At 38.3% G+C, this 26,841-nt stretch overlaps 1 protein-coding gene across 7 annotated transcripts in view; it reads right to left on the bottom strand.

Moving 5' to 3' along the window:
• ZFPM2 (zinc finger protein, FOG family member 2) overlaps nucleotides 1-26,841 on the bottom strand; it is a 445,053-nt gene that overhangs the window by 9,838 nt on the left and 408,374 nt on the right. For all 7 annotated transcript variants that reach the window (XM_073330330.1, XM_073330331.1, XM_073330335.1 and 4 more), the window contains one exon: nucleotides 1,540-1,746. In XM_073330330.1, the coding sequence (XP_073186431.1) occupies nucleotides 1,540-1,746 (207 nt within the window). The remainder of the gene's footprint in view (nucleotides 1-1,539; nucleotides 1,747-26,841) is intronic.

Below are 26,841 nucleotides of genomic sequence, written 5' to 3' on the forward strand. Positions count from 1 at the left end.
ACCTTAAAAACTAATATATTTATTTGGGTATAAGCTTTTGTGGGTAAAAAGCCCACTTATTCAGATGCATGGAGTGAAAATTACAGATACAGGCATAAATATATATAGGCATATGAAGAGAAAGGAGTTAACTTACAAGTGGACAAGAAATGCTGAAGGCCAATTTAGGCAGGGTGGATGTAGTCCACTCTGAATAATTGATGAGAAGGTTTTTTTTTCAATTTTGTGTAATCTGCACAAAAACTTTCCGATAGAAAATTCCTGACCACCCTAACTGTTAGCATTAATAAAAAGAATGCCAGCTGACTAAAGCCCATTTCCAGAAGGCAGATGATCCTGCTTTTTGTTTCCTTATATTTCAGCTTGATATTGCTGTCACTACTATCTCTGGGTACTGGTATATTTTAACTTATTTCTTTTAACGGCACATTCACAGTAAATGTGACCAGTACAATTCTTTGCACAAAAAATAAACAGCAATCTAGAAAAAATAAAGCTATTGGCAAGACATTTATAGTCATCCAGCATTGAACCTGGTGGGATTACTCAAAGAATAGGTATTATTCACATGAATAAGGGCTGAATCTGGACCTATATGATTCTAGTGCATCCAAACCTTGAATATTGTGTAGCGTTCTGGTCACTTAATTATTGCAAAGTATTTATAAACTACAAGAAGCATAGGGAAGTGCTACAATATAGGAATGGAAGGACTGAGTGACAAGGAAAGATTAAAAGAGCCAAATATATATCACAGGGTTAAGTGACGACTAAGGAGGAACATGATATCAGCTACCAATTTTTTGAAAGATGTCAACAGCAAGGAAGACGAGCAATTAGGATTGTATTAGGGGTCTTAATAGCAGTAATTCGGTGAACTTAATAAACAGAATATTTAGGCTGAATGCTCTGATTCAAGAAGTTATATGCAGTGTTGTTGTAACCCTGTTGGTTGTGGGATATTAAGAGACAAGGTGGGTGAGGTAATATCTTTTACTGGACCAACCTCACCCAGCTTGACTCTCTGATTCAAGAAAGCACTTAGCTCCTACTTAAGTCCTGCTCTACACAGCATGTGATTATGTCCCTTTAACATCAATGGGACTTAAACACAGGCTTAAGAATCCTTCTTGAATACAGATGCTTTCATGAATTGGAGCTAATACAAAGAAAATTTCTGACAATGACCTCTATTGCATTTTGAAACAGTTTCAGAAGAGAAGTCGTAGAAGCTATTTCTATTGCTTAAGAAATAGAAAACTAGCCTGGATAAATATTAGAATATGTATTGTGAAGACCAAGCCTGCATTGACTGAAAGATGATGGACCAGGTGAGCTAAAAGGTCTTTTCATCTCTATTTTTATGATTTTCTAATTCTGCGAACAGATTTACAGAGCTTCTGTCTGAGGGAGGGCCAAACACTATCCTGTACAGCTATCATCCCAATTTTCTACATCTATTTTTGCTCTGTTAAAAAAAAAAGAAACATAACAAAAAACAAAACTAGAAAAAGCTATGGTACAATATTATTCACTTACTGTTGACAATAGCTGTAGGCAAAATAGATGCCATAGCAGCTTGTTGAGGAAGCAGTTGTATTGAGTCCAGCAGACGTGCAGGATACATCCCTTCTGTAAGAGTCATCTGACTGGCCGCTTGTAGCCTTGAGTCAAAATCCACAACAAAGGCAATTAGCTCTTCACCCTCAGAGATGCTCTTAGTTGTGGTACACCAAAGTTGGCCACCTATATGAAAAATAATAAAAGAAAGATTTAATTGGGAACATAAATCTGCAGAAGAACTTCAAACATAGGTGTGGTATCTTTAAACCCTTTTCTAACTGGATTATTTGTGAGGAGGAGGCAGATAACTCCTGCTTTTTAAAGTTCTATTTTTATCTGTAGAAGAATTTTCAAAATACTGTTAAGGAAGCCATGATAAAAATATATGCATATATTCTACAATCAGTTCAACTAAAGAACAATCACCCTAATTCACCCTTTTGTGTCCTAAGAGACTGACATGACCAGAACTCAGATATAGGCAAAACTATTTTAACTGGCACTTTTCCAATCATTATATTTTTACTGCACTTCCTGGATATTTTTTTCATACCACAGTTTCAGTTTTATTCCAAGTGCCTCATCCACAGCAGAATAAAAAAACGCCAAAAGCTGCAAAGACGAAATCAGATTTCTTCATAAGGTCATTTCCCCCCTCCCTTATGTTTGCTACCATCTTTCTCTGAAAAATATTTTCTTATGTAATATTTTTCATAACATGACTGTTTTATCTCTGCTTACATTGACTGAACTTCCTGAAAAGAAGATATGCCAAAGATCTGTTTCATAAAGACTTATTCAAATAAAGGTTTGTTTAAAAGGGGAGGAAGGGGGAAACTTTCATCAAACAGAAAGATACACTAGAGCTCTGTGCTGCAAATGTCACGTGCAGTGCATTAAAAAGAAAATTAACTATGCAAGTACATCTACTAATGTATTTGAATGTGATAGTGAATGCTCATTTATTTAACATGTTTAGACAGGCAAAGCACTTATATTGTGTTATCTACACTCTCAGGCCTAGATACATATCCAGTATAGTTATGCCTGAAATAATGTTGCATACTTTATATGTTATAAAGCTTTTGTTCCCCAAGGTTTTGTATATATAGCAAAAGCTATATGTTGTATTCATTAGGCAAGCAAAACTGTACTCATTTTGATAAGTAATATTGCTGTGTTTATCTTTCAGCATAACTGCCTTTTCAACTGCACTTCATTTTTTTCCCCTCAAAGAGATTATAGTTTTAAAACAACTTGTTGCAAAAATCTGGTGGAGGAGATAACAACAGTGTATGATATGCCACAGCTAAATGGAAGAATTAAGACATTGTTTTAGAGAAATCTTGGACAATTAATTAAACCAGTCTATTAGCTTTCAAAGATGAGCAAACAAAACAGCATCAGGGACAATGTGTTTCAGTGGAAAAATAAAGCTGAGCTTCCAGACCTCAAAGTGGTATAAAAGTTTCAAAGCAGAAAAGTTTCTTTGCATTCAACCTTTAGTATTACAGCAGTTGAAGGTAGCTATGAAGTTTACAAACAATTTATTTTAACAGGACCCATGTAACGTAAGGTTCACTGCTTTCCAGAATTAAGGCATGCAAAGATGCAACTCTCACCAATTTCCTTTCGAGAATAAGGAGATGAAAAGTGAAGACAGCAATACAACTATATCTACAAGTCTGGAATCTTAATAATCAACCAGGAACATGAATATTAATTGCTGGATTAGTGCCTCACACTGATGTAAATCAGGAGTAAATCCACTGAAGCCATTGGTGTTATACCAGTACAAAACCAGTGTGAGAAGAGAATCAGACTAATGGATGTTTAATCAGCCTCTTAGATATAACAACTTTGAGCTACATGACTTTAATTTGAGACTCTGTAACCAGCTACACTATTTTACCTGAGGACACATACATGACTTATTTGTGTGAATGGAGGGCGGAGTTCCATTGATTGTGTCACACTTTCTGTTTTATTTTTATTTATATATGAAACTTGTAGTGTAACAATAATTCAGTGTGTTATTATACATTTTTATAAGAACACTGTAGTATAAGGGCGTGTGCTGTAGTCTTATAATGCTATACATTTTGTATTAAAAATAAAATTGAAATGTGCCACATTAAGAAAACCACCTTTCTTTCCACAGCAACAATCCTGACATGCTGTATCCTGGGGAGGGGGGTGGGGGAAGATATTACTTACAGGGTCTCCAGCTGCAATCAGTCTGGATCAAAATCCTTGTACACCAGGAATAGGGGGCTGACTCAATATCCTTGCACCAGAGTTCCTGAGAGCCAATTAGGATTATTCCTAAGAATTATGGTCCCCCCACCAATACATTTGCTCTTTAATTGTGTTATGTAGCACTTTCCATCCATAGGTATGGGGAGCATTGTACTCCCCACAGTGCATGCCTGTCCCTTTCCATAGGCCGGTGCAGATGGGGATGGGTCAGGGCAATAGCCACTCTTCCCTGCCCACAAGGGACTAAGGAGAGCACTTAGTGCAGGAACTGCAATTGTGCTGGCGCTTATCTAGGCTGGCAAGAGGTGACAGGGAAGACTTCTTGTCCCCTCTCCTCCACTGCACACCCATATGGGCCAGGCAGAATCAAGTCCCGATGGCCTGATCCAAAGCCCACTGAGGTTAATAGATAGACTCCCACTGATTTAAATGTGTTTTGGAATATGCTCTTCAGGTCAGATTGTGAACGCTTTATTCACATTGGTGACCAGTAACTCACTCGAGTAATCCCATTGATGCCAAGGGTGACCAATCTGGCCCCAAGTGATTTGATCATTAGATCAGCCAAAGGAAGAGGCAGCATTGTTTACTGAGTCACTTGGGTAAAGTTTGTTTCAGCGAATATGAGCTATATATCAGAATGCTACAAGACAACACTGAGCCAGATCCTGAGCTGGTATAAATTGACATAGTCCTGTTAAAATCAATGGCGCTAAGCCAGTTTGCACCAGCTGAGGTTCTAACCTGGAGGCTGCCCAATGGAACAGAAAGTACAATTCCATAGCTGTTCTAAAATGATAGCTATAAAATCAGCCAAACAAAACGGAGTTAACATACATTATCTAGGCATCAAATCCAAGATCAACAAAAAAACAATCAACAGATATTGCTTAAGCATTTATCCCCACTCCTTATTAGCTTACATTTGAATAAAAATATAATTAACTAGTTATGCAAAGAATTAGAAACGTTTATTTAATCAGAGAAAGTTGGGGAAGTGGAATAATATCATATTGTGCGAACTAGAGCAAAAAATTACATTCCAACTGCATTGGCATGATTTCTTTATCAAATTGCATCACACATTGAATCAGCTATCTGATACCTTCATAGCTTCCACCAAATGGAAAGATTATTTGCGGATCTTCTTCGTCTGTCTCTTACCCTGCAAACACAAGTAACTCTTTTGCTGCTTAAAAATAAAACTAACTAAAACAACTTCAAGTTCTATGAAAAGGAAAAAGATGTCCCTGAAAAACTGTGGACTTACTGTTCTTTGTAATGTTTATGATCAAGATTCTTGTGCAAACAGATCTGGTTCCTAACAGGAAGCTTATGAATCATACTCATAATTGCTGTCAAAACTGCAGTGAAGTGTACTGCAAGTTTTGATAATAAAGAATAGAGTCACAGTTCAAACTTGATTACATTTTGGAAATTCATGCTGCTCTTACAAGAATCAGTGGCCTTAAATATCTTCTTCTCCTGCCAAATTTTTCACTTGCACTTTTTATTATTTATGAAATCGGTGTCTGCACAATGTCATGCAGACCTCTGTTGATAAAGTCTAATTAAGATTAAGACAAGCCTTTTGGAAAGGATCCCATCATTAGCAGACATGATAAACACAAAAATACTCCCTACTTGTCAACCAGCAGCAATTCAGTAACCTAACAGTATTATCTGTTGCTAGGCTACAGAGCTGACAAAGCTTCAATTATATTATGCGGTCCTACCTATAGAATACTGTATAAGCAAAATGTATCTAATATAAAAGCATTTAACTTCATCCATACTATCTGCAATTCATGGCTTCTTTCAATGGCAAAAATCAGGTTAATAATTACATACCATGCTGCAAAAATCTTTGCGATGAGTTATGTTTGCAGAATTTTTTCTAATTTATCTGTATGATTGATAGACATTTGCTTTGTAAAAATAATAAAATGCAAGCAATGGGTAGCTGTAAACCACTAGCAGAACTACATCTGGGCTCATCAAGATATGGAACCAAGCTTGGTATAAAATATATATATAGTAAATTGAACCAATTAAATCACATTCAGATGTGGTAATACTCTGCCTTCAGTATGTAGGAGGACAGGGCGCACTGAGGAGATAGATATGTATACTGCTATAAAACTTTATTTTATGTAAGACGCACATCTAGGTACATAATAGAAAGTTGCTTGATTTTTCAATAGCCTCTTCATTTTCTCTCCCTATAATAAGGCAGTTGATTTTGAGATTTTATAAATAATTCAGCCTTTATTTACTGTCTTTTGTATGAGTGATTTTCTCTGAAGGGAAGCTGTGAAGTGAAGGGACTATATGGGTGGCATTGATTTTTAAGCAGAGTTCCCCATTGACTTAAAATGGGTGAAGCTCTTCTTAAAAATCAATAGCACCCTATGGCCTCTGATTAGTAACTTTGTTGCTTGTATTTGAATTAGCTTTAAAGAGCAGGTTGCTAAAAATAGTTTCACTTCCCTCTTAAAACAAAGGCAATGGCTAAATGCAATGCAAGAACATTTTAACTGAATCATATAGACACAAGCACTACCATCATGGTAGTGCAGCTATCTTACCCCACATATGAAAAGGAACCCACGCATTAAAAATGTACAGCCAGTCCTGCCATTTTTTGGTATTTTTATCCAAATTATTAATCAAAACTTGGTCTGCCTAACCTTTTGAATCTGGATTTTTGATTGTATATCTTAGGTACAAGGTTAGAAAATAAATAATTGCTACTGAAACCAGTCTTCATACTTAAATAGTCTCAGAATACAAACCTATTGTGCCAGTGAGTCTGAAGTATTGTTTTGGCTGCCTATATTTTGTGCTTAGTGTTTTTGACTGTGTTATTGCAACAGCATAAGAGGCCATTTCCTGTATACATACGTTTTTATAAAGGAGGGTCAGAAGACTATCAGAAGTCATTTAATCAACAGCTTGTATTAGTCTACGGACCATAATGACTTCCAGGCACAATCAACTGAATGAAACCTGCCCCTTCTCTGAATGAAATGGTCCTATTTTACAAAAAGACATTTTTTGTTAACAGCCTTGGGGAAAAAATAACTTTGTTTATTTTATATCATCCTTGCTTTGTGTTTTATTTCTAGCATTTGAGGGAAATTTGCAAATCCATAACAGGACATAATCTTCACATTTGTTTTTCTTCCCTCCATGGGGTTGTGACTGTTCAGAGTAATTTCCTATACTGTTGAATGCCCTCATTTTAGTATGGCACAAGTTACTGCCCAGATCTCTAATTTTCAACATTAGCAGAGTACTTATATCTATATGTAGCCACGTTGCTTAATAGAAATTATAATGAATTCAAATCCAATACTGTTGAAATTCTTGACAGTAGAGTAGTGCAAGGAATAGAACTTATAAATTATGTGTGCCCCTTCTTTGAAAAATGCTTTGGAGGTTTCTTTGTGCATTGGCAAATACAGAAGGAATATGAGGTATTGTGTGGATCCTCCTGCACAGCACCTGATAAAAGAATAAAGAGCTGTGACATATTCTTAAAACAATAGAGGAATTAAAGAGAAACAATGGGCCAGCTGCTTCATTAATACAATCAAAAGAGAGCCCAGCACAGAGGAGTCCAGATAATTAAGCACTACTCTTTTAGACCTTCTTTCTATAAGAAAATTGCTTAAAAAATTATTAACTACTTCATAGTTGTTAGATAGATCTATGTACTTGTTTACTTAGGTTGATTAATGCCTTTTCATTATTCTCTAATATGCCAACTCATGGTTTATACAAGTTTTTGAATAAAATAAGGTAAGCATAACTGATATGGATCTGTAGTATATTCAGCAATAAATCAAAAGCATTTTGTGAACAGTCTTTTCTGTTGATAAATAATTCTCAACATTTTAAACTTGTATGCACAAACTAAACACTTTGTAGAATACTTTTGCCATCTAAGTATTTTAATGCCAGGACTCCAAACATCTCTTTAGAGAGCATCTCAACAGCCCGGCATGCAAATTTGGACTTCTCTAACAATTATAACAATGTTTACAATGCTAAATTAAAATTAATGAGTTGATTTCCTAAGCTGTTGTATAATTTTTCCTTGTTTACCGATCAAAGGAGATTGTCAAATGATACTGACCCTCTAATTTTAACTTAGCTGTGGCATATTATAACTCTGCAGTATATTGACTGCAGAAATTGTAAAACCTATTATATTATATAATGTTAAAACAATAAGTGTAAGAGCAAGCGCTCACATTCCTTGGGGGAAATGTAGTGCATTTGGCTCAGAATAAAATGTGAAACTTGCTTTTTTTTTTTTTAAATTCATGGATGCTACAAAATAAAAAAACAATAATGCATTATATTATGCAGTCCAATAAAAGACTCATTCAACTAAACACTGGACAGCTTTGAAAGGGATGATTCCAAGATGAGTGACTTTTAAGAAATACAATGCCAGATTGGAAATAAAGAAGAAATATACCTCTTAAGAGAATAAGGGCCTGCTTCTTAATCCAAATGAATGTGAGTTTTGTTACTGACTTCAGTACCAAGGACCGATCCCTTAGCAATATGATAAAGGAGTAAATGTTTTAATTTGAATATAGTGCGTTTCATAAAAAATTGTCACCTATTATATAGTTTATTTATGCAATACAGCTTTAAAAATATCTCTTCAATCCTAGGAGAGAAAAGAATCAAAACGGAAGCATTCTATGCTGAACCACTTTCAATGAGGTAGAAGTTCTTTCCTGTATGCAGCGTGACCACTGTTTAACGGATAGTTACAGTATTTCAGTAGCTCTCTTTCATTAATACTGCAATACTACTTGAGCTACTGAACCCCAACTAAACTGCATGTTTCAAAATCAGAACTGGTATATCTAGCAATGAGATTTGACCTCTCATTTTACCCTTGCTGTCAGCTTTTTTTTTAGTACATTTGAGGATTTGTATTTGTTTCTTTCAAAGAAATACCAGAATTAAAACAACATAAAATTCCATTAGATACAGATGTAAACTACATCAATGTTCAGAAAATATTCACAGGAAAATAATGTGGTAATTTTATTTGTGCCCCCTTCCCCCCGATTGAGCTGTCACAGCTTATTTACCACAGGGGGAGACAGTTAAACTCATATTCTTAGAAGTTGTGTGCATTTAAGAGGCTCATATATTTCTTCTGGGACCCTCGTTCAAATCCTGAGCTAATCAGAGTGAATACATATCTTTCTATTAGATGGCTGTAAAAAGTCTTAGGTGAAATCAGTTCCTGGTGGACGACAGTCCACAGCACAAAACGATTAAATATTTGGCACAAATGGCAATAGTTACTTGAAAGGCCTGAATGAAACTGAAACCTGAAATATCCTCCGATATCACCAGAAGTTGGGTCTGCTGCTAGGGGTTGAAACTGAAGTGCTGCCACAAATGCTAAACCTGTTATATTTCCTTAATTCAGCATAAACACTGACAAATGAGCTGAAGGAATTCTTGTACCGGTACAGCACCTATTTATTTTCTCAGGGCATTACTTTTTGTCCATATTACTTTATATTTGGGGATACACCTTCCTTACCCCTTTAAAGGAACATCAATTGGGTATTAAAAAAAGGAACATATCAATAATCATGAGCTAGAAACCATAGAATCATAGGACTGGAAGGGACCTCATAGGTCACCTAGTCCCATCCCCTGCACTAAAGCAGGACTAAGTATTATCTAGAAAATCATTAAAGAACAGTGAACGATGTAATATGGCCCTCCCATGTGCATTAACACCCCTCCTCTCCAATCATGAAGCCCAGATTTTGGGGGCACACTGCCTCAGCAAACTCCTCCACCCTTTGATGCCTTACAGCAACAAGTGGACTGGAGCCCTTCACAGAATTTCCCAGGAGAAGAAGTCATTTAAGACAATCACAGGAATGAGACTCAGCCGCCTTTGTCAGTAGCAACAGGGTTCAGGGAGAGAGGATTAGCTGATGAGCCCCACTATACTAGAGGTAGGTCTTAAGGTGCACGTTTCCAGAATCCCTGCTTCCCTGCCAGCAGAGTCATAAGATGGCCCTTTTGTACCCTTAGGAAGCTGACAATGATGCCAGCAGTTCTGGACGTGGTGTGCTGTTTTGTGGAGCTGGAAGACTGTTAGTGGGAGGAGATCTGGGAAAGAATGATAAGGAGGTTAGAGAGTGGGCATGCCCTGGTGACACATTCACAAGTCTGCACTGAGGGAAATCAGAGCACATCATATAACTTTTCAAATGACTTTCTCCACTCTTGCACCTGACACCTGTCGGGATTTGCCATTGGACAGCTGCAGAGTGAATGAGGCAGGTACTTAAGGAGGAGGAGGAAGGTTTATGTAGAGGGAGAAGGCCCATCACCTTAGGAAGCTGTGGGGATAGTTTGTATTTTTTTAAAAAATGTTAAGTAGAGGGGCAGCTGGGATAGTCTTCTATGGAATGGGGAAAACAAAGAGAAACAAACAAATAAATAATAGGCTGTGGGCTGGGTCACTTTTTCCAGAGGAGAGCAATGATAAGGGAGCTCAGCGGACCGTGGATTAACTGGACTTTTTATAAATTTTAATAACCCCCCATTCAACATCTGGAACCATTAAGTTGTGCACACTGTAACTATGCAAACGTGCTTTTATTACTTGACTTCCCTTCTCCACCTGTTTGTTACACTTATTTGTTGAATCTTTTCTTTAATGAGGTCACAATCCGAAAATGAGTGCTGCACAGAGTTCACTTCAAGATCAGGGCTGTAAATTGATGGGATTGCTCACAGTGTGTAAATTTAAACATATACATAAGTTTTTTTAGGGTCGTGGACTGAGTTTACAAATTCTTCAAAGCAGGAGCTGTGGTTCCTCTAGATCTGTATAGTGCCTTCCATTATAGCTTCCTCGTCCTGACTGAGGACTTTAGACATTCCCATAACATAGATAACAATAATGAAATAGAACCAGTTTTCCTAAAAAAGATTACAGTGACTTCTGCTCCTATTTACAGGATGTAAGGGGCACTGTACGAACCACAAAGACAAGGAGGCTCCTCTTTATGCATTTACATCATGGGAAAAATTTGCTCCCACTGAAGTCACTGGGCGATTTTCCTTTGACTGCAATGGGAGCAAGATCATATGACTTTCCAGTGCTTAATTTCTAAAAAGACAGCTAAGTGAAAAGACATTTATAAGGAGACTCTCAGGTCAAATTTGTTCCCAAATTGAATTCTTATACAAATATTCTTTTGCAAAACTGTAGAATATTAAAAATCTTCCGTTAAAAAGAAATTCCAAGAGTTAAAATCAAAATACTCCCAATATAAATAAGCATTCCCCATCTGTGTCTGAAATGCAAACACTGTAGTATTGGTCTTTGCATGAAAACCTGGAAGTGTGAAGGACTACAAAATGATGAAAAACAAAGATGAAAGTGACTGGTTTATTTTCCTTGTACGATCTGTGTGAAATGCCAAAAATAAATAAGTACCATAAACTGTAAACAGTATGTTATTTCCCATCTAATAATCTGGGGCATTATTAGTAATGTAGGGCCAAAGCTAGTGAAGTAAACAGGAACAAGATTGAACTCATTAGGCTCAAAATATATTTTAAATTATTTTTAATCAGACAGTATCCCTTAAAAATTATGAATCAGAGACAAATGAAATAAATTAAAGCACGTAATATTGATTAGCTATTAGGATTCTGCACTGGGTGATTTTTTCAAAATAGGCTTTATAACAAATACCAATTTACTGAGCATCATACAGGTGCATAGAAGCTGCCAATCTGACTGACTGCATGGTCAGCATGATTTCGAAATGACCAGGGAAGAAATGACTGTATACCCCAAAGGCAAGCTGTCAAAATTGAGGTTGCAGCTGATAAACTGATTACAAAGCTGCTTAAGACTTTGCTTGTAAACAAAAGCATTTATCAACTAATAATTTGCAATAAACTGATGTAACTCCCAGCTGAGCCCCAAACTGTAATTGTCTTTACCATCTGCCTATTAAAATACCATTCTTCATCACTATACAGGAACAGAAGGGAGAAAATCTCCAACTACTACATAACTTGCATGCTTATAAATAATCTGTGAGCATTCCACACTTTCATTATTGCTGCGGGGTTTGTACACTTAATTTCTGTCTTTCGGTGCTTACAAGTGCTCCCAAATTGGCAAAAAAAAAAGTAATAAATACTGCCTGCTGCTAAAGAAAAAGAATTATATAAGTTCATCATACTCTGCTGTTCCTTAATTTTTTCTCTTTTTGCCACTCCATAGGAATTTCCTGATGGATGCCCCCTCAAGCACAACCTTGCAAATGAAACTCTCAACTCCTTTTCAGCTTGTCACTTTCCATTACCTTTCTTTCTTATACATTCATTTCTTCAAGTGGTGCATTTGCTTCAATAGGGCGTCAGTTAAAACATGTTGGTTCCCTGTGGTGCGGTTTGCAAGGGTTTGTGGGATCCTGCAGGGATTGTGTAGAACTACAGAGACAGTTTGAAGAGCATTTTGCAGGCCCCATGGTGCGACTTCCTGAAAATTGAGTGAGTTTGCCCTACTCTTTCTTCAAGCTCTTTGCACTCTTAATCCTGAGAAAAGTTGCAGACTTTCAGTGAATTTCAGAATCGACAGAATCAGATGTTCTAAGGCTAGATGAGTGGTCCTTTTGTTAGATGCCTAAAATATTCAATCATGTTAGAGGGAGAAACCGGGACAACTGATAATTTGCAGAGAATGACAACTTTGCAAGATGCCTCCGCATTAAAAACTGAATTTGACAGACAATCATACCACGATTTTGTGCCATCCACATGATCAAATATTTCTCCAACCTGTAATATGGACCACCCAAAGTTATAAATGCAAAATTGTGGCAATGAACTACAATTTGTTCAAAAAGTAAGGCTTCTTTAGAGGTTTCTACTGGGAAAGCACAGCTGGTTTCACTGCATTTTTTATTTTGTATGAACTTTCCAGCCCCAAACTGAAATAATCTGTTCAGTTGGGGTCTGACAGGCTCTTCAGTCTCAGAGAAAGCTATAACACAATCCAATGAGTGGAACCTGAAGCTAGAGAAATTCAGACTGGAAATAAGGTGTGAGGGTAATTAACCATCGGACCAATTTACCAAGGGTCGTGGTGGATTCTCCATCACTGACACTTTTTAAATCAAGATTGGATGTTTTGCTAAAAGATATGCTCTAAGAATTATTTTGGGGAAGTTCTATGGTATTATATAGGAAGTCAGACTAGATAATCACAATGGTCCCTTCTGGCCTTGGAATCTATGAATCTATGAACCTGCTCCCACTTATGTGAATGGGAAAACATCTTATTGACTTCAATGGGTGCAAAACAGGAACTTGAAAAAAGGAATAAAAAGATGCCTAACCTGATGATAACCTCATAGGTATTATATATTTACTGCTCCTACTGCTCATAGTGTACAACTAGGCAATGGCCAGGCACAAGAGAATGCACTCTTCCCAAAGAGCTCAGAATCTAAGGACTTGATCCTGCCAACACACATGCATGTAACTTTGCACATTTAATAGTCCCACTGAACTGTGGGACTATTCACATGCATTATTCACACTTGTATGTGTTTACAGGACTGGGGCCTAAAAGACCAAGAATCAGATACCAATACATTCATGGAAGGTAGGGAAAAGGATACGACATACAAGTAAGTAAAGAGGTCACATGATGATAGGTCAAGACTTGACAGTGCAAAGTATAGCTAGCGTCATAATGTTTGTTTGTTTTTTCTGTATGTTGTGCGGACAAATGACTGCAAAGACTACAATGATGAGCATAACACAAAAGCCTATAAATAAATCAATTTAATACATAACGTAAGGATTATGCACAGGAGTAAGTGATGCAAGATTGGGACCATAATGATGATGGAGTTGTACAGTTACGTTACAAACAATAAAAAGTTGGAAAAATCAAAGTTTAGACTGAAGGGTCTCTTTGAAGTATGCTGCTGCATATGTTTTTAAAATAAAATTGATTAGGGATGGAGTAGCCTAACCTAAATAGTAACTTTGAATTTCTAGAGTTCGTCATTTTAAAAACTTGAAGTTAAGGGGGCTTTTGTCTGGATAATCAATGAAGAGTTTGTGGTTTGACTCTTATGATATTTAGACCTTGGTTTTGTATTTCTTTTTCTGTTTCTGTAAAAATTCCAGAGAACTATGCATTTTATTTATGCAAAGGTATTATATATAAGTACAAGATTTTAACATGTATGTTTTTATATTAAAATTGATAAAAGAATTGATCCAATTCTATGTTGGCGATTTGGTGATTAAGTATTCTAATGTTTTTAAATAGAAGTTAATTATTTAATAAACAAGCATATTTGTATGAATGTTTTTCAAATGTGTGCTCTTCCTTTACCTAATGGATTATTGAAGATTACTGAATATATATGAATTTAGGCACATATTCTAATACAGTTCTTTGAGTAGCTATATTTTATGTCTAAATTTAAATTGTTCTCTCTTTTTTATTTAAAAACACCACCATAGAAATTAAGTAATGTATGGAATTATTTTCCTGCCAAATGTAATTATTTTTTAAAATTCAGTTATTTTAATGCCATATGAATAATGGTTAAAAGAGATTATCTGAAACCAATACATTCATTTTTTCATATCTTTTAGAAATATATTTTTTTAAAAAAATTGGTAGAATAAGTTAATTGCTAGGCCAATTTTTTCATACCAAATAAAGTATCAGAAGCAGATTTTTAAAGCAGTTCTCAGACCACATCACAATAAGAGCTTGTAACGGGAATCTTATAACACCTTAGCTATAATTTTTGCTCTTCTTGTTGACAATCATTTGCATATACTCCCAGTTCAGTAATGACTTCTAATGGTCAGTTCCTGAGGAATGTCAGTTAGTAACAAGAAGGCCACTGGAAAAATACACAGATTGCCAGCAGATGGCACTCTGTGCATAGCATGAACACTTTTCTGGTGGGGAGGGAAGAAAAGGAAACTATTATTTATTTAATTTTACCCTGCTTTGAACATTTTACATTGTTGCACCAAGGGTAATAAAACTGGGAGATTTCAGGCAGTTTGATTGAACACTCTTGTAACCCTTTATATACTATACCCTCATGCTTGATGCTTGTCTAGTACCTTTTAACAATTGGGTCATATTTTTGTGTCGTAACAGCGAAACAGAAGGATTCACAGTATCTGACCTAAAGGTATAGGATGCTAAAGTGCTAAAGAGTGATAGGTGCACTAGTAAGCTGTATAAGAGAATTACATCTCACTGTTTAGTTACCACAGTGAGGGACTAATTGGAAATACCTTAAGTAAACAGAGACAGATCTGTGTCTAAAGAAGAATATAAGTGCACTGGAACAAATCTAAAGGAACAAATTATCAGAAAGAAGCATAAAACAAAAATATTGTAATTTGAAATCTTATTAGTTCATTTAAAGGGACAGTCAGGGAAAATCTCCCTTGTCCTTCAAGAGGTCATGTTACTAATTCTTTAAAGCCGAACAAACCCCCTAGCAGCACATTCATGCAACATCTGACTTTCTCAGATACATAAATATTCTAACAAATATCAATAAATTAGGGAACTGAATTGCCTAGTTGACATGGATTTCGTTAAACTTGAATTTTCAGAGAAATGATAGAGCACCGTATGTAAAAAGTTTCTGAAAACACATAGTTGTCATAACAGTGTTACAGAGAGTTCTGTGATGGACACCAAAGCTGTCAGGAAAGTAAATGTTTATTTCTGCATAAAAAAATTGGGCTATAATATTTAACCAGTCAAACATGACCAGGTAATAGACCAGAATCCATGTCAGAAAAGTGGTGATCAGGGAGTAACTATTGTGCCTTCCTGATCCTGAGTCTTTCAAACTGCATAGGCAGGACATGTCTTCAGAAGCTGAGCTGTGGAATATGTCGAGCTATGGAAAGGCAATCCAGCACCAGGTTTTTAGGTCACTGGCTACCAATGTGTTTTAGTGCAGATCCCCTTTTGCACACAGATCAACTGCCTTAGCAATAGCATTTCTCCTCTTCTTTTGGTCTCCATGGAGGGCTACCTGCTGATCTAGAGAGCTGTGTGAGACCGGGGGTGATTAGTGGGCAGGCCAGGGGAACAGCAGATAAACACATCATCAAGCCATTGATCCATGGAGGTTTCCCTGAACTGTGCTGTATTATCATCCCAGAGCCACCTTCCCTGAGTTGGGAACCCCCTTACAAGGGAGAGCTGTGGGGAACCACCAACTGGGGAGGCTCCATCATTGCAGCTCCATGGGGAGCGTGTCAGGACTGCTGGGGACTCAGAGCCGAACAATGCAGTGCTGCAAGCACAGGAAACAGCATACAAGTTCAGGACCCATATATTCTCATCCAGCATATTGGTCTGCCACTAGCTATTTACTGTTGTTTATTTTCCCTGTATAAAATAAAATTAAATAAAGCGGGTAGTTGTTGCACTCATTCCAGTGGGACTTTGGGTGCAGTATAGCAACAATACTTAGTACTGTACTACTACATTATATTGTTACATAGAAAGACATCCTGAGTAGCAAGAATTATGTATTATGTTATAATAATTATGTTATACAGAGCAGCTCATGATCCTGTATAACAATCTCAAGTATTCCATGTAGTTTATATTACAGTGAGTAAATCAAAGGAAATGAAATATATAAATTAAAAGCAAAATATATAAATTAAAAGCAAAATGCTTTGGGTTAGATTTTAACTGCATTACTCCCACTTAAGTAAATGGGAGTCATTCTTTGTGCAAGTCTTGAAAATTTACCTCTTAGCATCTCGTGTAAATAAAAAAGAAATTCAGTGAAAAGGACACAGTGTTCCCAAATGAGCTGCCTTGTAGAAGAGTCAGTGATTTTATACTGAGGTAGAATTCTCCCAGATGCAGAGGGCTAACACAAAGTTCTGCCCCTTGTTGGGGGCCGCATGGAAGCTTCAGTGGTTGTGTTGAGCCTATGTGTCCCCTGTATGAAGCAGACAGGCCGCGCACCTTGCTCAGGTTTTAGTTTATATCAGTGATTTAAGAGAGGTCCCATCAAAGGTTTGGGCCATCTCCTTTGAAAGGGAGATTTTTATGTTGCAGGTTGGAAGAACTGGTAATAATTACAACTCAAGCCTCCCGGGGTGCTTGAAAAATCTAACCTGCTATTAAAGCCATACACTGATGTAGGCCTAATCACACCTCCCCATCCAAAGATTCATCTTCATACTTCACTGGCCAATGTTATTGGTGGCTAAATATTATCTATGAATCATCCTACTGATTACCCAGGACAAAGTATAATGAACATCTTGGAACTTCTTTGAGGTAGGAAACCTGTCAACAATCTGGCACAATGCAAAAGTGTAATTCATCATCGCCTAACCAACATATAACTCAGAACAAAAGACTGAATGAAGTCTAGTGAACACCAGCCTGTTGATAGGCAGTGAAACTCACAGAATTACAAGCCGCTGGAGATATTTTGCTTCCATATTTTGCATTTTTTGTACTGTCACAAGTTAGCTCACATGTGGACAACCATCTGCATCCACATCTCAGAAGCACTAAAATGCTCCACTGCTTTTCTGTTAGACTCTGCCTCCCTGGCCTTGAGAGGATAGTCCCATACCATCCTATTTTAAAAAATGTGTCCTCACAGTTCTTATTTTATGCCAGAGTTTTACTGAGACACTGGAAAGACCATCACTTTGGAGTGGAAATTGGATTTAGAATCTACTTTCATAATGGAAGGTGTTGTAAAAGAGATGGTTTGGACCCATTCCCCAGTCCTTGCAGATTCTGTAAGACATCACACCATAAAATGTCTTTCAGCTTCACATCTTATTTTAGGTCTATATCTTACCACCTAGTTGATCCTCATTTGGTACCTTCTCCCCCTCACACTGTGATTAACTGTCTTTTTCCCTTCCTTTCTTTTCTGTTTTTCAATAATCTTCTTTTCTTCATATTCTCTCTTATCCTTCCTCCTTCTCAGTTTTAATTTCACACATACTGATATGCTGTTCATCAATTATTGTTAACCTACAATCCAGTAAAATGACACACACAAATTGTAACACAAACATATGCGCAATGTGTCTGCTATCACACAATTCATGAGAAGCTGGCCCTTACTAGAATTCTCTCAAACCCTTACAGTGACCCGAATGTCTGGATGATGTCTAGCTAAAAAGGAAAGCTCTTCATTATGATGAGAAGTCAGTTGTATAGGTAATCAATAACTAGTTGGGATAAACAAAATTCTTCATGCAACTACTGTAGATACGGATTATGCCAGGAAACATGAACCACATAGGCAGCACTTGTATTCAGTCTCATTCAGGTATCAATTCAGGATAGTTCTAAGGAAATTATAATCTCTGCAGATTTGAATTAATAGAGTTATACCACATTTCACCTTCATTCTATGTACAGTAATAACAGCTGCATTAATTGCACAGGTAGGCGAAAAGGGAATGAAGATTTGGAATTGGAAATGTTATTAAGTCAATATAAAGCCATAACTATAATGTATTTTTCTGAAAAGCTTTTGTTGTGTGATTGTCGTGGATAAATGATTGGCTATTTTGCTTCTAATCACATTTATTCCTTTTTAAAAATTAAACAATTGTTAAATATTAGCTCAGAAATATAAACTACATCTAATAAGTATAACCTGTTCTCCAGACCTCAAAGAGTGAGAAGATAAAAAGAACTCTGAGGAAGAACTTAAAGGAAGAGACGATGGCATAGGAGGGGAGATCAGGAAGGAAGTTCCAGCATAGGTGGTCTCATTAAAGAAGCTGAGGGAATCATATGAAAGGGGAACTTAGGAAAGTACATTATGCTAAGCAAAGAGAGTGTGCAATGGGGAAGACAAAGGAGACAAGAAAAGACAGGTGTGAAAGAACTGCTAGAGGGTTTTAAAGGTGACAATGAGAAGATTGAATCTAATATAGGAAGCTACAGGAAGCAAGAAAAGGGATTTAATGGGGACTGAACATGGTCATAGTGTTGGGCTGAATAATTTTCTCAGTAAACTTCCGTATGCATTGGAAGGGCATGAGGTGAATTATCAGGAAGGTCAGGGAGTCAGAGGTTTCAAGGGATGAAAATGATTAAACTTATCCCCATCCCATGCTCTCGTTCTGGCATGTACTCCCCCGTCTTCCTGAAAGAATTCAGAATGAATTCACCAATGTAGCTTCAAGGATTCCTGCTATAATAGAGCACCACAGCTACCCTCTCCTTCAATGAGGACAACAGTTTAACGGCCATGTTGGGAGCAGAAACAGAGCCTAAGACATATTTTAAAAAAATAATTAATTACAAAGGTCACTACTTCAAAAAGTCAATCTGCTTATAGTCTTATTCATTATTAATTATGATTAATCATTAATTAACCCTTGATGCTTTAGGTCTTCATCATGGCACCTCATGGAGAGGTTCCTGCCCCACACAGTTTACTATCTAAGGGCCAGATTTTGTAATTCCTATTTACCAAGGATAGTATTTAATCTGTAAGTAAGTGCTTGAAGTCAATGCAACTACCTGCACGGGTATGTGAGATGCAGCGTGAGTCTGAGTTGTAGAACTGGGCCCCAAAACTGAGCAGGGAATGGTAAAGAAAGAAGGGAAATGGGTTAGGGAAGCAGTTTGGACTACAGCGATACAAGATAATGGCATGGCAGTGTGTGTATATGGGAGTAAGGGGGTGAGATCAGGATGCCCTGTTACTACATAGAGAGACAAGGTGGGCGAAATGATATCTTTTATTGGACTGACTTCTCTTGCTGATAAAGACAAGCTTTTGAGTTACACAGAGTTCTTTTTTCAGGTCCTGAAGCTCAAAAGCTTCTCTCAGAAGTTGGTCCAGTAAAAGATATCACCTCACCCATTGTGTCTTTCTAATATTCTGGGACCAGCAGGCTACAACAACACTGCAAACAATGTACGTTGTTATTTCCTTTGTGGGTGCATCTGCATGTAAATACAGTCCTTAGCTACAGCAATTTTACTTTTTAATGGAGTAACATATGTATTTGAGGGAGCAGCATCCAGAAGGAAACTAGGAGTGGTGGTGAGAGTTGGAAGATGAGTAGGAAGGTGACAGTCCAGGTGAGGGATCTGAAGCAGGAGAGTGAATATTTGATATCCAAAAATACTCTGATCCACAGTGATTGTCTACTTTTTCACCAATGTAAGTCATTATATTTCTTTACCCAATTTTTTATCAAAATCATGTCCAACTTTTTTCAGTCTGTCACAATAATATTTTCATATGAGGAGTGTTGTAACCTAATTCCTTCATTTGAATAATACATTCATTTTTAATTACTGCAACTTGATCTCAGATTATTCAAATAACTGTTTCATTTTTTATGCTTACCCTGACCCCAGTGTATTTATAGGCTTTTATCCTTACCTGATACCAGTGTAATGTAATTATAGATTGTATTTTAATCATCTACTATATCCTAGTGAGTTTGTTTAAATCACTCCGATCCTGAGTCTTTTATTTCTATGCCTTTTAAAATTCTACAATGGCTTTCTCATTGCATAAAAGCAATATTTTTGTAGTTTTCTACAATGAATGAACATTTTCCATGCATTGCTGGCCATGTTTCTCATTTAAATTTTAAAAAGTCACTATACAGAACTCTATGTAAAATGAATAACTGACTTGTAAACAGGCATGGGGCAGCTCATCACTTGAGACCTTTGTTCTTAGCTCCTGCTTGCTTGCTAATAAGGTATGTTTACAAGACATTTAGCACAAATAAAAAAAGTTCACCACTTTTTATCCAACTACGAATACAATTGTGCCTTGTGGTCATGAACAACAAAAAGTTCATTTCTGTTTTGACCAAGGATCTTATGTGACTGCAGATATTTTTGGCTAAATTTGTAGGAATTCTGCCTTGCGTCCATCAGATAAATGTTTGGGGTTGCCATAATTATCATTAGTCACGGTAACATTTTGAATGTCATACTTGAGAAGTGTCATTTATTCTGGGATTATTCAGCTTGTTTTACTAAGAACTTTAAATGCAACAAATCCTAATGTTTTCTTTCACCTAGTGCTGATTCGTGAGTTACTCCATCTCCCCAGCGTTTGGCACTGCTGCTGATGCCAGGTGCAAGACAGGCACATAATCTCAGAAGTCAGTTTGTGAAGATGACATTGCTCTGCTGCATACCTGTCAAAGCACCAGGATCCTTCTTTTGATCACATAGATTTCCAGTCCCTATAATGGCCATTACTTTAATCACACCAAGGAAATATCTGAAGGGCTCTATATGATCCCTCACTTTGGTGGTAACTTATACTACAGAATGGTAACAGACCTTTGACAGGGGAGAAGAAAGGTTTCACAATGTGATGCACTGTAATAGGCTGCCTGTAGTTTTAGACCATGATCCAGTCTCCAAAGCTATTCTGTATTTGTCTGACTGGGCCATATGCCCAGCAATGGGGAAGAATTGCTTATGCTATTCCCACCAACTTGATTTTGCTCCTTCAGCATCTGTGTCTTGTGTTAGGCTGGGTAGGTAGAACAATTATCACAAGAATCAAATGTTTGTGAAAGGTGCAAATGACAACAGGTTTGGTGGCATTAGAGCCACTGGGACATCCATAGGAGAAGGGAGATGGCACTGTTGTGGGAGAGGAGAAGCTGCTGAGATCAATATGCCCACCCTCCCTATGTAGGTAAAAGTGAAGCAGCCAAAAGGCGAGGAGGGACAGGAGCTACATCCTAGCAGGCAAGAGGGAAAGGTGGAGATTCTAGCAGGTAGGAGAAAGAGAGAAGGGATTCTAGCTTTGAGTATCTGGGAGAAGGGGAAGAGACCCCAGCATTGCAGGGTACAGTGAAGAGGATCGTTCACCGCACATCTAGGAAAGGGAAAAGAGTATGAAAGGCCTTTTCCTAGAAGCCTGGAGGGAAAAGAGAAGACAGCCTATTCCTAGCAGCCAAGGGGGAAAAAGGGGGGAGTGTGCCCTCCTCCCACTGCCAAGAAACCTGTCCCTTTATTGCTCTATTGGGAGGTAAGGGGCATGCATATCTGTAATTTAATGGGTATGGTTGTAGAGATTAAGCCATGAGTTTAATTTGTTTTTCTCTGACTGGCTCTTTTATGCATTTCATTTCAGAATTACACAGTCTACCTCCTCTTATTTTCATGTGCCACTTGCATCCTTTTTTCTCCCTTGTTCTCCCAATTTTTTTCACTCACGTTATCATCTTAACTTCAACTTTTCACTCTCCGCTCTCTCTTTCCTGTTTCCAATCCTCCAAGTTCTATAGAATGTCCCCTGTAATCAGGTTTTCCCCTACTTTTAATAAGAGGAAACTCCTGCTGACACAGAAGCAAATCCTCAATACATCAATGTGAAGGAGGCTAAAGAAAAGACAAGTATGATGGTGTTCAGAGGACAGATGCCCACATCATTAAAAACACCATACACAAATGCACACTAGCTGCTTCAAAACATTAATAAAGTGGCTTGATTTACTCTTGCCTCTTCTGGATGACTGTCTCTTGGTCACAAAGGAATTGTGCCTGTGCATCCAGCACCCTGAATTCCATGAACACAAATATTGCACCACAATTGTCAGAAAAGGGGAGTAAATAAGAAGAGGGAGTATGGGTTTACTCAATGTAATAAGTGACAAAATAAATTATTCTGCTTTTCCAAGATCCAGAGAAAGAAGGATGTTTCCCTCTGGGATTTCTACCACCATTTGGTCTAATATTCATTTTGCCTATAATAATACAAGCTTCATTAGAGGAGTAAAATAGCAATTGTCTCCTTGAGATCAAAGGACAATCTGTTAAATAAAGCAGCCAAATCTCTAGGATGAAATACCAGGAAAAGTTTGAACTGAATTTTATGGTGAATCAAAATGTAAATCGTAATTTCACAAAGCAGTAAAACGCAGAGCTCAAAATCAGTTTTATTAAGAAATGGATAGTGGATATGCTGATCTTGAATAATTGTGAATGGATACACAAATACTAGCCTATTAACTGCATATACCTAAATAGAATACATTCAATAGATTTTAAAGGATGACTGGTTAAAAGTACATGTATTAAAGAATTTCCAGAAAAACATGGAATTCAGTGAGTCACCAGGTACATTGCTTCTTCATTTATAATAAATATAGTCTTTATTCATTTTATTATGTAATTATTTTATATTTGAAAATAAAATAAAATTAAAAATGCACCATCAACAATCACTTCACAGATCTCAGGTCTTCTAAAAGGACTGTGCCTCTCTGTGGTATAATCAACACAAATGCCTCTATTGAATGGCCAAAAAGTTCAGCCTGAGGTGTCCAATGTGACACCTAAATCCCCAATTAAGACATCAGAATACAATTAGCCTGATTTTCAAAGGTGATGAGTATCCCCTTTTTTCTTTTAATCAATTAAACAGAATGTAATTGAATGTATATGAATAGTAATCTAGCAGCTGGATTTTAGAAGTTAAGATTTGGTGCTGATTCTTATCACTGATTGTTATTGACATTACATTAACACCAATTCATTTAAATTTAACTCTTAAGCACTATGGAAGTGAGTGCTACAGAAAACTCTAAGATGGGCAGATAGAGACTTTTTAAAAAATCCATTTTGGGGGAGGACTGAAGACCTAGGTATTTGAAACAAAAGCATGTAAGAAAGGTTGTTTTTCTTTCTCTTCTAAATTCACTTTAGCAGATCAGCCAGCATAGACCCTGGCACAAGGCCTCAAGTTGTGAAAAATCTGCTGAGGGGGAGGCTGCAGTGATAGGAAGCAGCCACAAACTCTTCAGTGCTAGGGGATTCCCAAAGGACACAGGACAGTTCTAAAACCAGACAGCACTGGCTGGGTAGGCCAGGGTGGCTGTGAATGAACTGAATCAGTGCACTTCCTTGTTAGCCTCTATTCTGATGGCACCCCTGAGGAAACTTAAAGCTGATTTGTCATACTAGAAACCCCCCACAGAGGGTAGAAAGTGGAATTCCCCTCTCCAGCATAAGAGGACAGGCTAGTGCAGAGAACTTCAATTTCAGCCTTTGTGTGGCAAAATAGTGAACGTGCCCAATCTTGTAATAGTTTTTGCAAAGCTCTTGTTAAATGTTTACATACTGCCAATCAAAGAAATACATGTATAGAAATTATTCTGAGGAAAAACGAAGCTAAGAAATTTAATTCCCCTGAACATTAGGCAGGTTTCAAATATGTGAGTTAATTCCAGATGTTTCTGGAATGCTTGAATTTGTGGTAATTAAAAATAGATTTACAGCCATTTATAATGCACTGGATTTTTTATGACATTTGCAAAAGTGCCCTTAAATTGGCTGAGCAGCAGTGGATCATCACATTATCGAAGGGTAATTGTACTAGAGGTTTTGCCACTGGCCTAGGAGCAAGCAGGTGGGGGTTCGCATAGACTCATAGACTTTAAGTCAGAAGGGTCCATTGTGATCATCTAGTCCAGTGGTTCCCAAACTTGTTCCGCCGCTTGTGCAGGGAAAGCCCCTGCCGGGCTGGGCCAGTTTGTTTACCTGCCGCATCGGCAGGTTTGGCTGATCGCGGCTCCCATTGGCTGTGGTTCGCTGCTCCAGGCCAATGGGGGCTGCTGGAAGCGGCGTGGGCTGAGGGACTGTGGCCAATGGGAGCCGCGACCCATGGCCAATGGGAGCCGTGATCAGCTGAACCTGTGGATGCGGCAGGTAAACAAACTGGCCCAGCGTGGCAGGGGCTTTCCCTGCAGAAGCGGTGAAACAAGTTTGGGAACCACTGACCTAGTCGGACCACCTTCAAAATGCAGGCCACAGAACCTCACCCGCCCACTCCTAACCTCTGTCTGAGTTACTGAAGTCCTCAAATCATGGTTTAAAGCCTTCAAGTTTCAGAGAATTCACTATTTACACTAGTTTAAACCTGCAAGTGACCCATGCCTCATGCTGCAGAGGAAGGCAAAAAACTCCCAGGGTCTCTGCCAATCTGACCCCAAGTAAAATTCCTTCCTGGCCACAAATATAGCCATCAATTAGACCTTGAGCATGTTGGTGAGACCCACCAGGCAGATACCTGAGAAAGAATTCTCTGTAGTAACTCAGAGCCCTCCCCATCTAATGTCCTGTCTCTAGCAGTTGGGGATTTTTGCTACTGTCAGTCACCGATGGGCTACATGTAGTCAGTCGCATTATATCATCTCTTCCATTAACTTATCAAGCTCAATCTTGAAGCCAGTTAGGTTTTTTGCCCCCACTGCTCTCCTTAACTGTGCCACTAACTGTGCTCTCCTTAACTGTGCCACATAGAGCATAGATCAGAGCGGAAACACTGAAATATCACTTTTCCTCACAAAACACTAATTTAGATTGATATGAGCCAAAATATTTCTATACTCTCATTGAAGCTATTTTTTATGGATTTATTTTTGTCAGTAGATTTAGCGCTTCTGAAAGATACTGGATTTGACTGTTCTGGATGCTGAAGAAAAAGGTAGAGCACCAGCAGCAGTGCTCTCATAGGCTATATTGACACTGCGCTGCCGTGAGCACGACAGGGTTGTGTACTGCAGAACATAATAAAGTGTTGTGATCTAACTGTCCTGTGTGAATGCCGTTGGCATGAACTAAAAAGCGAACTACTCTAATGTAAAAAGAAAAGGAGGACTCCAGGCCAATGGGAGCTGCTGGAAGCATAGACCCTGGCACAAGGCCTCAAGCAGTGAAAAATCTGCTGAGGGGGAGGCTGCAGTGATAGGAAGCTTCCAGCAGCTCCCATTGGACTTGAGCGGCGAACCGCGGCCACTGGGAGCCGTGATCGGCCTAATCTGTGGACACGGCAGATAAACAAAACAGCCTGGCCCGGCAGGGGCTTTCCCTGCACAAGCGGCGGAACAAGTTTGTGAACCACTGTCATAATCATAGAATCATAGAATATCAGGGTTGGAAGGGACCTCAGGAGGTCATCTAGTCCAACCCCCTGCTCAAAAGCAGGACCCATCCCCAATTAAATCATCCCAGCCAGGGCTTTGTCAAGCCTGAACTTAAAAACTTCTAAGGAAGGAGATTCCACCACCTCCCTAGGCAACGCATTCCAGTGTTTCACCACCCTCCTAGTGAAAAAGTTTTTCCTAATATCCAACCTAAACCTCCCCCACTGCAACTTGAGACCATTACTCCTTGTCCTGTCCTCTTCCACCACTGAGAATAGTCTAGAACCATCCTCTCTGGAACTAATTCTCAGGTAGTTGAAAGCAGCTATCAAATCCCCCCTCATTCTTCTCTTCCGCAGACTAAACAATCCCAGTTCCCTCAGCCTCTCCTCATAAGTCATGTGTTCCAGACCCCTAATCATTTTTGTTGCCCTTCGCTGGACTCTCTCCAATTTATCCACATCCTTCTTGTAGTGTGGGGCCCAAAACTGGACACAGTACTCCAGATGAGGCCTCACCAATGTCGAATAGAGGGGGACAATCACGTCCCTCGATCTGCTCGCTATGCCCCTACTTATACATCCCAAAATGCCATTGGCCTTCTTGGCAACAAGGGCACACTGCTGACTCATATCCAGCTTCTCGTCCACTGTCACCCCTAGGTCCCTTTCTGCAGAACTGCTGCCTAGCCATTCGGTCCCTAGTCTGTAGCTGTGCATTGGGTTCTTCCGTCCTAAGTGCAGGACCCTGCACTTATCCTTATTGAACCTCATCAGATTTCTTTTGGCCCAATCCTCCAATTTGTCTAGGTCCCTCTGTATCCTATCCCTGCCCTCCAGTGTATCTACCACTCCTCCCCATTTAGTATCATCCGCAAATTTGCTGAGAGTGCAATCCACACCATCCTCCAGATCATTTATGAAGATATTGAACAAAACCGGCCCCAGGACCGACCCTGGGGCACTCCACTTGACACCGGCTGCCAACTAGACATGGAGCCAT

The sequence above is a fragment of the Lepidochelys kempii genome, chromosome 2 (genome assembly GCF_965140265.1).
Source record: "Lepidochelys kempii isolate rLepKem1 chromosome 2, rLepKem1.hap2, whole genome shotgun sequence".
Taxonomy (NCBI): domain Eukaryota; kingdom Metazoa; phylum Chordata; order Testudines; family Cheloniidae; genus Lepidochelys; species Lepidochelys kempii.